The sequence below is a fragment of the Echinops telfairi genome, unplaced genomic scaffold (assembly GCF_000313985.2).
Source record: "Echinops telfairi isolate 266 unplaced genomic scaffold, ASM31398v2 ScPeMD7_7458;HRSCAF=8496, whole genome shotgun sequence".
Lineage (NCBI taxonomy): Eukaryota > Metazoa > Chordata > Mammalia > Afrosoricida > Tenrecidae > Echinops > Echinops telfairi.
In genome coordinates this window covers 45,275,088-45,285,722 of record NW_022111358.1, presented here as the reverse complement: position 1 = coordinate 45,285,722, position 10,635 = coordinate 45,275,088, and the positions used below count along the sequence as shown (strand labels likewise).

Genomic DNA, 10,635 nt, shown 5'->3' with positions numbered 1-10,635 from the left:
TGTGCTATCAGTCGTTTCTGATTCATGGTGACTGTATAGGGCAGGGCAGAGCTACCCAGGTACCATTAGGAAAGACTGTTCAAACTCACAAGGCGCTCACAGGAGAAAGAGGAGGCTCTCTGCTCCTGTAAAGATTTACAGCCTTGGAAACCCTCTACCCTTCGGGCTGCCTACAGAGTCAGAACAGACTCGATGGCAGTGGGATCTGGACGGAGGCAGCTTGCCAGCTCTTTTCCGTCGTGGCTGGTGGATTCAAACTGCCCACCCTGGGGTTAGCAGCCAAGCATGGAACAAGCCACGGGGGTTCTTTTTTCCATCAAGGTCTCTCACTGCCACCCAGTTGTTTCTGACTCATCGTGACCCTATAGGGTGGGGTGGAACTGTCCCTGTAGGTTTCGACGATTATAAATCTTCACTAAAATAGACTTTTCTACCTCACAGCCACGGTTGGGTGGTTTCGAACTTCTGATCTTGTGGTCAGCAGCCCAGTGTATAACCACTAGGTCACCAGGGCTCTTTGAGGTCACCATGGAGAAAACCCTATGGGGCACTTCACTTCCTTAACGCTGTGGGGTCACCCTGACTCAGCAGACTCCAGATGTGTGTGTGTGTGTGTGTGTGTGTGTGTGTGTGTGTGTGTGTATTGGTGATGGTTCTCCCAACTTGTAACAATAGTCCCTTCCACATGACCCTTCCCTACTCCCACACAGACACTTCCCCACCCCCGCAAATCTCAAAAACACAGTGGACAGGGTGTACTTTCCAAAATACTGCAATTTAATCCGGAAGAAGAAAAGGAAAAAAAAGTGCTAGCCACCCAGAGCAGCCAGCCCACATGATTATATGACCTGTGTTCTGCCTCTGCCTTGGGGCCCCCAGAACCTGGCAAGGTCAGATTCCTCCCTGCTGTGGCTGGGAGAGGTCACCACAGAGCGATGCTTTATCACGCCCAAGTGAGAACCCTTGACTGGGTGCAGAGAGCACGTGTTTTCTGCTTGGAAAGCAGACTCGGCCACTGTCACAAGCCATGGCACATTCGTTTCCCCTTCCTGCAGCCCCCCCAGGCTGAGAGCTGGAATGAAGATGCCTCTCCTGTCCATTTCTAACCACTGGGCCATGGCTTGGGGTGGGGGCGGGGCAGGTGAGACCTTGGCCGTGCAGAAACTGCTCAATGACCCTCAACTCCACCCCAGACATGCCCATCTAACCTTATTCACCCAAGCAGGATGGAGATGAGTCATCTGGACTTTGGTGTTAGTCTCAGAAGATCAGGAAAGGCCCTGAGTGGAGGTGGGGCTTAGAGGTTAGGAGGATACAGTTGGGGAAAGGTGGGGGTGGCGAGGGCGGGGGGTGGGGGGGTGGGGGGGGAGCCTGCTTCTCACCTGCAGCTGGGGCCAGGCATTTCCTTTTAAAATGTGGCTCTTAACTACTTGAAGCACCCCTGTTGCTTGGAAAGCACCCTGTGGGGTTGAGTGGCTGCCATCAGTTTGGGACAAGAAGCAAACCTGATCCCTTTTCTGACCCTAGGTGTCTGCCCAGGGGATAAGGTAGAAAAATGCGTCAGATGAGCAGTTCAGGTAGGAGCGTCTTCCCTAGGATCTGACGTCCAGAGAAGAGGAACCAAATTTCCCCAGGTGCCCCCAGGTGCTTGTCTGCTGCATGGGGCAAGGTTAGTAAGGCCAGGAGGTCACCCAACAAACTTGAATCTCAGGCACCTTTCTTCCTGCCTTCCAGGGAGCTGAGCCTTCTCAGACCACATCGCTTCTCTTCCCTGAGTCTGGTCCTGCTTCCAGTACAAGGCTCATCTTACCGGGAAAGACGGATCCCTGGGGAGGTGGTAGAAACCAGAGGGCTGGGGGTCTGCACAGCCTCTTTCTGGACAGTCACCTGCCACGCCCCGGGTACCAGGTACCAGTAGCGGTGCACTGGTGCCTCCTGCTGTTGGGCTGGAGCATTGACACCTTTGTCACAGCCCGGGGGCCGGCCCAGCCTCTTTACCTGTCCTAAATCTCAGAGGCCAACCAGGCCCCAGCCTCTGCCTTCTGGGGACCCTGACACGCCCTCTCTTTCGGTCTTAAATCTTGTTACATTAAGTGAACTAGAACTCCTTTACCCTCCCCCGGCGGCAGGGAAGCTACAGGAAGTAGGGTAGGAGCCGGAGGTAAGCTTGCTCTTGGAAGGGGTTGGGTCCCAGGCTCCCAGCTCTCAACCCCATCGCTCAGCCTCTGGGGAGCAGACTGGGTGCCCCAAGAGGGCTGCATGCGGGGGGCCTCCCGAGCCGCCGCCCCGCCCCGCCCCGCCCATTGGCTGTCACAGGAAGGCACAGCAGCCAGACCGCTTCTTCTGGGACTCGACGTAATCTCGGATCTGGAAGCTGGGTTCGTCGGCCTGCTGCCGGGCCCGGTATTTCAGCTCCCTGGAAGCAGAAGACCCAGTGGTCTGAACTGGGAGTGTGGAGTGGACAACCCCCCATGCACCTGACCCCCTGGGACCCAGGGGTGGGGGTGGGGCGGTGAACTCTATGGGGTTCCCAGATGGCGCTGCCTACCCATGAGGACCCCTTCCCTGCCGGGCTCACTTGGCAATCGCTAGAAAGGCTAGCTCCACGTTCATGCCCGTCTTGGCGCTGGTCTCCATGAATGGCACTCCGTACTCCTGCTGGGGAGGCCTGTGCTCAGAGCCGGCCGCCTTTGCCCTCCCCGCCACTGACCCCACCCCACAATCAGCCACTTACCCTGGCCAGCGTCTCCCCGTCTTCGGAGCGGATCACCCGTTCACTGCTCACGTCCGCCTGGAAGCCAAAATGGGTCGCTCTGGGAAAGGAAGCCTTGCCCCCAACCACAGGCCTCTCTCCTCCAGCATCCCGCTGGCCCATCTTGCACCCCAGGAATAGGCACGGCCTGCCCTCTGCTGGTGGCCAGCGGGACTGAGAAGGCAGCCACGGAATCCCTGGGAGCAGAGGGGTGTGTAATTGGCTAGGGGGTTAGAGTGTCTGCTTTATTCACCCCTGGGGATCTTGCCCCAGGGGTGAGTGTCGCTGCTTGGCAGAGCGTGTGGTGGCCGAGCCTGAGAGGGGTGACAGTGGTTGGGGCTAACCCATTTTAGTCTTAGTGCGCACCCCCCACTGTGACACTATTCACTATGTTCACCATGGCCTAAGGGGCTGAGCAGCCCGGGCAAGGGTTTTCCTTGGGAGTGGCCATTTCCAACCTTTCAGAGGTAGATGCGCTGGCCTGAAGCTTCCAGATGGGTCTGACCTCTGAACTGGGACTTATGGGAAAGTGTTTTAGCGGGAAGGATGTACAGGAAACACGGCTGACGCTGCAGCATTGGAAGAGAGGGTGCAAGGTGGGCTGACCCTGTCAGGGAGCCACTCACCTTATTGCCTAGCAACATGATGACCACATCCCTGTGGGCATACTCATGGATCTCGGTGAGCCAGGCCTGTGGGGAGGCAGAGGGGAAGTTGAGCCAGGGCAAGGCTGAGGCCCATGCCCATGCCCTCCTCCCTCACCCTGCCTGTTTAGTTCTGCTCCGCCTCTTCTAGTCTCATCTTTACGTATAATGCACAGCTCAAGCCTGACCTCCCCTAAGTGACTTTCCTTGATTGCCTAACCTACAAAGGCCCTCCCCACCTCAAAACCATATGCAGTGTAACACTTATTTCTAGGGAAGATAAAGAGGGCACCAAAATGACCTTTCACCAACGAGGTAGAGCACCCTGTTGAGGATTTGAAAGATGTGTAAAGGCTCAGTGGTCCAAAGTACCGTGATTGACTAGTAATGTCTGCCATGACCGTGGGTTTGGAGAGGGCAGCCTGAGTGCCATGGGTTTGCCACTGTGATTGATTAGTGATGTCTGCCATGCACAGCATGGGGTTGCCCATCACAACATGAGTATTGAGGGGCAGTCACTACTTTGTCTGGTTCTGCCCTTGTTGGTTGAATTCTTGTCTCTCCCCACTAGTAGTTTGGTTGGGAGGACACAGCCACTTGTCTGTCTGAGTCACTTCCTTGTAACTCAGGCTGAATGTTTGTATACATTTGTGGTTAGACTCTCTCTTTGGTCTCCGTGGGTTATTGACCCCAGTAGAGCGGGGGGCTTTCTGAACACCTTTGATGTAAAACACCCTCATGAGCCTGAACCGGGGTGATGCAGGTGACACCATGGCAGAACAGCCTGCTGGCCTTCCACGCCCAAGTGTCCACAGCAGCTCATAGGCCTGACGCCTGAATCGCCCACTCAGGTGCGTTCTTCAGAAGCTGCAGTCTTGCATGCTCCACCCCCTCCCACACTGGCCTGCACTGGGTGGTGAGCTGGGAGCCAGGTGGGTGGGGGAGAGGCAGAACCTACCCGGATGTTGTCGAAGGATGACTGGTTGGTGATGTCGTACAGCAGGAGCAGGGCTGGAGGGGGAGAGAGAGCACAGGGTGGGGGAGGGGGAGACTTGGAGCAGAATGGATACCAGGAAGGGGCTGGCAGAGGGGGGCTGGAGCGAGGGAGAACGTACCCTGGGCATCTCGGTAATAGGCGTGTGTGACGCTGCGGAAGCGCTCCTGCCCTGCAGTGTCCCAGATCTGAGAAGGAATGCAGAAATGGGTGGGTGGGGGGCCTGGGGGGAGGAGGACTGTGCCAGGTGGAAGAAACCCAGTTCATAGATGTGTGTGTGTGTGAGAGAGAGAAGGTGGGATGGTTTCCTTCTCTAGGTTCTCAGGGACTTCTAGGCCAATGACAACCTTGCGTTCCCAAGCCCCTCATGCCGTCTCCTCCTCCCTGGCTCAGGGGCTGTGGTGGCAACCGACCTTGAGCAGTGGGTGAGGCCTGGGAACCTGGGACAGAGGTGGGAGCAGGATGGGCTGATCTGCAGGCACTTGGGAGCTGCCTTTGGTCTTAGAGACGGTGCCTGGGAACTGCTTTTTCAGCAGCTATCAAACAAAAGCCGTTTCCTCTCCTGTGCCCCACAGGAAATAACCCCCGTGGAGGGCGGGCTGCAGGCCATGTGTGGTTCAGGGTGAGGAGCCCGGGCAGGCTCACCATCCTCCCAGACCCCATCTCACCTGCAGCTTCACCCGCACACCATCCACGGTCACCACCTTGTTCTGTGAGAGAGAGAGGGGGGTGCCAAGGGAGAGGGGAGTGGGTGGGGAGGTGAGATAGCTTGGCTCCTGAGCTCTGAGGACATTTGACCTTGTGCTGGGCCCGCTCCAGAGCTTGAGGAGATGGGCCATTGTTATCTGATGGCCAGATCACTCCATCAGGCCAGTGGGGCCCCCTCTTTCTAGGCATCTCCATTGGGGGACCTCTCTTCCGGGGCTTCCGACTGCTCTTCTCACAACTTGGCAGGGCAAGGGGAGCCTGAGGATCTGCTGGCTGTCTGGAGGCTCAGCAGGCGCTGTAGTCCCTGCCCCTCCCCACGGCAGTCTGCCTCTCCCCAGCTCAGTCCTGTCCCTGCCACCCAGCTCAGAGACGAGGTGCCACCCGACCAGGTGCCACTCCCCAGTGGGGTGTGGGCTCAATCTACAGGGGCAGCCTTCCTCCAGCTCCTCCCTCCTCCTCCTCCACCAAGCTCCAGCACCCTGGAAGGGAGGCACACATCTCCACAGCCCCCACGCAGCCCCAGGGAGACCATGCCCCCTGCAGCAGCTCAGATGCAGATGTGCAGAGAGGGGTCATCAAGGTGACCAGCTGCTCTCTCCTGAATGGCCAGTCCAGCTCTGAGACCCTGGCCAGTGCCAGCTGGCCTTTGGAGGCCTTGCCAGTGGGTCCCAGCTCAGAGGCCAAGGAGCCTCAGAGGCCCAGGACCCTGGCTCACCTGGTGGGGGTGGGGGCTCGGCACCCGCTCCGGGAAGCCTGTCACCCCTTGGAGGGGAGGAAAGGAAGACTCAGCCATGGGCCTAGGAGCCCACCCAGGCCAACTCCTCTAACCAGGCTGCCTGCTTGGTTCCTGAGGGAGGGAGCATGTCCAGTGCCCCCTGGCGGTAAGCCACAGGAGCCGCGCACTCCTGAGGCCTGAGTCCAGAGCCATGGGGGAGGAGGAGCCTGCAGGCACCTCACCCTGTAGTCTATGCCGACGGTGGCTATGAAGGTCCCGGACAGGAAGGCCCCGTCTTTGAATTGGATCAGGAAGCAGGTTTTGCCGACGCCTGAATCCCCCAGGAGCATCACCTAGGAGATGGAGCAGAGGCAGTTAATGGGGACTCAGGGTGGGTAGGGGTCTGGGCTCACAGGGAGAGCGATCCTGGAGAGAGGGGGGTGTGTATGTGTGGGGAGAATATGCCTTTGCTGGCCCTGCCAGTGCACATTCCCGGGCTGAGCCCACCTCCCCACCGAAACAAGGTCTTGGCACCTTCAGGTGCCCACAGGTGGCCGAGAAAAACTTCTGTATCTCTGTGGTTTTCATCTAGTGGTATTCACCCACACCATGCCAGGATCCTGCCCTGTTTGAGAGCTTGGCCTTGCGGGGATGTGGGTGGGCAAGGTAGGGCTGCCTGGTGGGCCGTGCAGGGCTGCTGGGTGAGTGCAGAGTGGCCAGTCTCAGACAAGGATTCTCACCCAAGACAGTGGATGAGGACCCTCGAGCAGGCTGATGCTGTGCTTGGCACCAGTATAATATTCCCAAACGACTCCAGTCTGGGGTTTTTGGGCCACAACATCTACTTGGAAGTTTCTAATGACATTTTATGGTTGTGAATTAGGAAAGGTTACACTTTATACCGAAGTGAGGAGACATTTAGTCTGAAATTCCTTCAGCCGCGTGGTCCTAAGTGGTTAAGGGGCTGAAAATGGCAGCCCAGGCAGGTCACTGAAGGTAAGGAGGGTGGGGGGGTGGGGGGGCTACACCCCTCCCCTTTGTTGCCTAGTCAGTCTCTGCTCCTCTCCTCTGGGTGACACTGAGGGGCGGGAAGTCTTTTGTCTAGTCCTCCCTCCCCCTTGTCGAGGGAGGTGGGGGAACAAGTAGGGTTCTGGAGGCTGCCTTTCCCCCTGGTTCCTGGTTCTAGACCCTAGCCCCTAGCCTCAGCCCTGACAGCAAAGGAAGGAGGGAGGGAGGGTGAAGGTGGGGGAGGGCAGTCGAAGGAATGTCTGTGTACTTTACAGATCACAGCTGTGTTGAGCAAATGAGGGAGCACCCACCCAGCCAGGCAATGCCCCAAAGACGCCACCGCCCAGGCAAACAGCCCAGCTGGCTGGTGAGGCACCGAGGCCAGGCAGGCGGTCCCACCAGCCTGGGGCTGGCGGTAAGAGCTCCCCTCCCCTCAGGGTGCAGGGGCCCATTTCCGGCCACGAGCCCACACAGGCCTCCTATCTCAACGGCTCTGGGCAGCTGACTTGCCCAGTGGAGGCGGGGCTCCTAGCGGGTGAGCCCCGCGTGGGGAGGAAACCAGGGCACAGCAAGAGGCAGGTCTCCTTCAAGGTCAAGCAGCAGATGAGACCAGGCAGCCCCTGTCTGGCTACGCCCACCCTAGAGGGGACACAGCCCTGGCTGAGTGTCCTCCCTGCTGGCCCACCTTCTCTGTGCTGAGGGAGGTGGGACGGGCCAGTGTGCGCTGCCACCCCCACCTGCGGCAGCACAGGGCACCCCTTCCCCCTCCCCAGGGGTGAAAGAAGTTGTCCTAACCTCCAAGTTCTAACCATTCCTAGGTGGGCCTGCTTCCCGGCTGGGACCACCTTCCTTCGGGGGAGCAGTGGCCGGAGGGGTTGGGGAGAGAACTGGGGGACCGTAAGGGTTTTCAGGTAGGGGCGCAGGGAAACCAGCGCTCCGCCACTGGCCCGCAGCCCCCGCGGAGTCTCCAGGCGGCTTCTTCCCTGAGGCCCCGGGGGTCGATCTTAGGGCTGCGGCGCATTGGCACCCTGTTCTGCCCTAGGGGGTTTCCAGGAACCGATGGCAACGGCTTTTCGTGCATTTTGGGAGGCATGAGCCCGGCGACTAGTCGAGTGGACTGGGTCTCATGGGGACCCCCTAGGGCAGAGTAGGACTTCCGCATAGCGTTCCAAGGGTGCATTCTGCACGGAAGCCGCTGCGGGATTCGAACCGGTTGTCGCCCAAGCTCTTAACTATTTGTACCACTGAGGCTCCTCGACCCAGGCGTCCAAACGACAACAACAAAAAAAGAAAAACCCAAACCCAACCCACGGCTGTCCAGTCCAGCCCGAGTCAAAACAACCCGTGTAGGAAGGAGTAGAACGGGCTCCCCAGGTCCTAAATCCACGGAAGCCGACTGCCACCGCTTGCTTCCAAGGTTTCAAACCTCCAGCTTTCTGGTTAGCAGCCAAGCGCTTAACCACTGCGCCACCAGGGCTCTGCGCCGGGAACTGGGGCGGCGCTCAGTCCTCGCCCCGCTCCGCCGAGCCAGCCCCCTCCCTAGAGGATGGGGCACGCCTAGGGGCTGCCCTCCTTCCCTCCTCCGGGGACTCGGCTGGCCGCCCCGCAACGGACGCAGCCAGAAAGGGGGTGGGCGGGGAGGGCGGGGGTCTCAGGGACAAGGGCGCGGGGAGGGGCGACCCTCGGAACCGGCATGGAGTCCCCGGCGCTGGGCGCAACGCTCACCCACCTTGCCCGTGAGATCGTAGCTCGGACTGCAGGGCGGGGAGCGCTCGGGGGCCTCGCCATCCCGGGTGGCCGCTGCGCCAGGCGTGCCCGGCATGTCCCTGGACGAGAGGTGAGCTGGGCCGGCGGCCGGCTGGGAGAGAGCGCAGGGCCGGCCCCGCCCCGGGCGCCGCCCACTCGCACCTCCCACCCCGGACCAGGCAGCGACCCTGCAGACTCCTCCCCACCCGCCACCCTCGACGACACCCTCCCCGCCAGGTCGCTGAGGGCCAGCACCCTCGGGATGGCGGGCAGTCCCTGAGAACGCTGGCCTGGCCCAGTGCTCGGGGGCCACTTCCAGCCACAAGACCACCCCGCACCCTACGCCACCACAGCAGGGAGTGGACTCCCTTGGGGCGCTGTCCGGGGAGACCCTGCCCTGCCCGCTGGGAAGGTCCTCAGCTCCGGACCAGTCCGCCTGCAGTTGCTCAGCGCGACCGGAAGGCGGTGCCCGAGCCCCAGCCAGCAGGGGGCTAACAGATGGCCTCTGGCCAGCTAGCTCCCAGCTTGGGGCTTTTTGAAGGCAGGGCTTAGGCACTTAGCTAGAGCACCCGAGCCCTCGCTCATCTGAACGTATTTGTTTACCTACTCATATTTACCTGGGCGCATTTGCCCTGCCTGGACTTTGGGCCTTTAGCATCATCACCTCTCATTTACCCTTGACTCACCAGGTTGTGCCCACAAGTCCCTTCCTGGGAGAGCCTTCTCATGCGGACTTCCGGCACCCACCTCCCAATCTCATAGGCAGCGCAGGCCTTCCTCTAGGCCGACCCCCTGCCAGCGCTCTGAACTGGAATGACCCAGGAACTCCTGGGTCTTTTAAAGCAGAGAACCCTGCAGCTCCAGGGTGGGCTAGGGTGGGTGGGGAGTGTCCCCCATAGCAGGGTTCAGGGATACCTGGCTGACCTGGGCCAGCCAGTCAATCGCCCCCCCCCCTTCCCCCACCAGTCTTTACAAGTAAATTCTAGTGACCAAGGCACAACAGGGTGCACTATGTCACAAAGGGGTGTGTGGGGAGGGAGGAGGACCCCTGCAGCCCTTTTACTTCGGTGTTGGGACTGGGGGCTAAGGGTTACAGGTGACTCCAGGAGAAGGGTGGCAGTCTCGGAAACCCTCTGGGGCAGTTCGGCTCTGTCTGGCAAGGTGGCTCTCTTGGGGTTGAATTGGCTGCATGGTGGTAGGTCTGGTGGGCTGGTTTGCAGGCCTTGTGAGGACTGACTATGTGGGCATCAGCTGGAGCTATTTTCTGGTATCTGGAGAAGAGTCCAGGGCAGGGACAGAGCAAGGGGTTGGGCCACTGCTTCTGGAGGTGGCATGCTGGGACCTCTGTGAGGATGCTCTTTGCAGGGAAGCACCAGAGAGGGAAGCAGGGGCTGTAGCCCTCAGGTGTACCATGCTGGCTGGTGGGGGCCTGGCTTCAAACCACACCCCAAACCCCTCAGCACCCAGGCTCCTGAGGACTCAGGCATGCACCCTCAGGGGTGAGGGTGGGGGAGGAAGGGGAGTGGGGTGTGAACCAGGCAGCTGCACTTGTCTTATTGGATCCACACAACCCTCTTGGTCCCATGGCAGCGTCAAAATGGGGAAAGTCACACAATGAAGCGAGCGCTTCCCAGAGAATTGAGGAAATGAGACCCCTGCCATGCCACCACCCTCAGGGCTGGGGCTCAGAAGGCCCAGCTGACCAAGGGGGGAAGTCTGTGCACATGGTGGTGGGGCCTCTTCCTGGAGGGTGCTTAAGGGTAGCCCGAGGGCATCAGGACTGGCTGGGCCAGCTGTGTTGAGGGCATGGCTCTGCAGGGAGGCAGCCTGTCCTGGAAGGAGGACCTCACCAAGGGACAGGGGCCTTTTAGACATAGTTGCCAGGAGAAGCCTCATCTAGGGCACGGCTTTGGAGAAACTGAGGCCTCGTGACCTTTCCAGCTGTGTATGTCTCATGGTGGCCCCCTTCTCTCACCACACACACACACACACACACACACACACACACACACACACGCTGACCTTGCCTCCTAACACACACAGGTAAAGTCACCCAGAAATGTACACA

The 10,635-nt window shown here is 59.7% G+C and overlaps 1 protein-coding gene across 5 annotated transcripts in view; it reads right to left on the bottom strand.

The window, feature by feature from the left end:
- Nucleotides 1–1,365: 1,365 nt before the first annotated feature.
- Nucleotides 1,366–10,635, bottom strand: part of RAB37 (RAB37, member RAS oncogene family) — a 77,846-nt gene continuing 68,576 nt past the window's right edge. Inside the window, exons 3-10 of one of the 5 annotated variants that reach the window (XM_045299719.1) lie at nt 6,056–6,166; nt 5,059–5,100; nt 4,512–4,578; nt 4,355–4,407; nt 3,379–3,444; nt 2,735–2,791; nt 2,579–2,658; nt 1,366–2,416 (exon numbers count right to left, since the gene is read on the bottom strand). In XM_045299719.1, coding sequence (XP_045155654.1) covers nt 2,311–2,416; nt 2,579–2,658; nt 2,735–2,791; nt 3,379–3,444; nt 4,355–4,407; nt 4,512–4,578; nt 5,059–5,100; nt 6,056–6,166 — 582 coding nt within the window. In that variant the 3' untranslated portion in view covers nt 1,366–2,310. Of the gene's footprint in view, nt 2,417–2,548; nt 2,659–2,734; nt 2,792–3,378; nt 3,445–4,354; nt 4,408–4,511; nt 4,579–5,058; nt 5,101–6,055; nt 6,167–10,635 lie in introns of all 5 variants that reach the window. The other 4 variants (XM_045299720.1, XM_045299721.1, XM_045299722.1 and 1 more) reach the window with 4 other exon arrangements.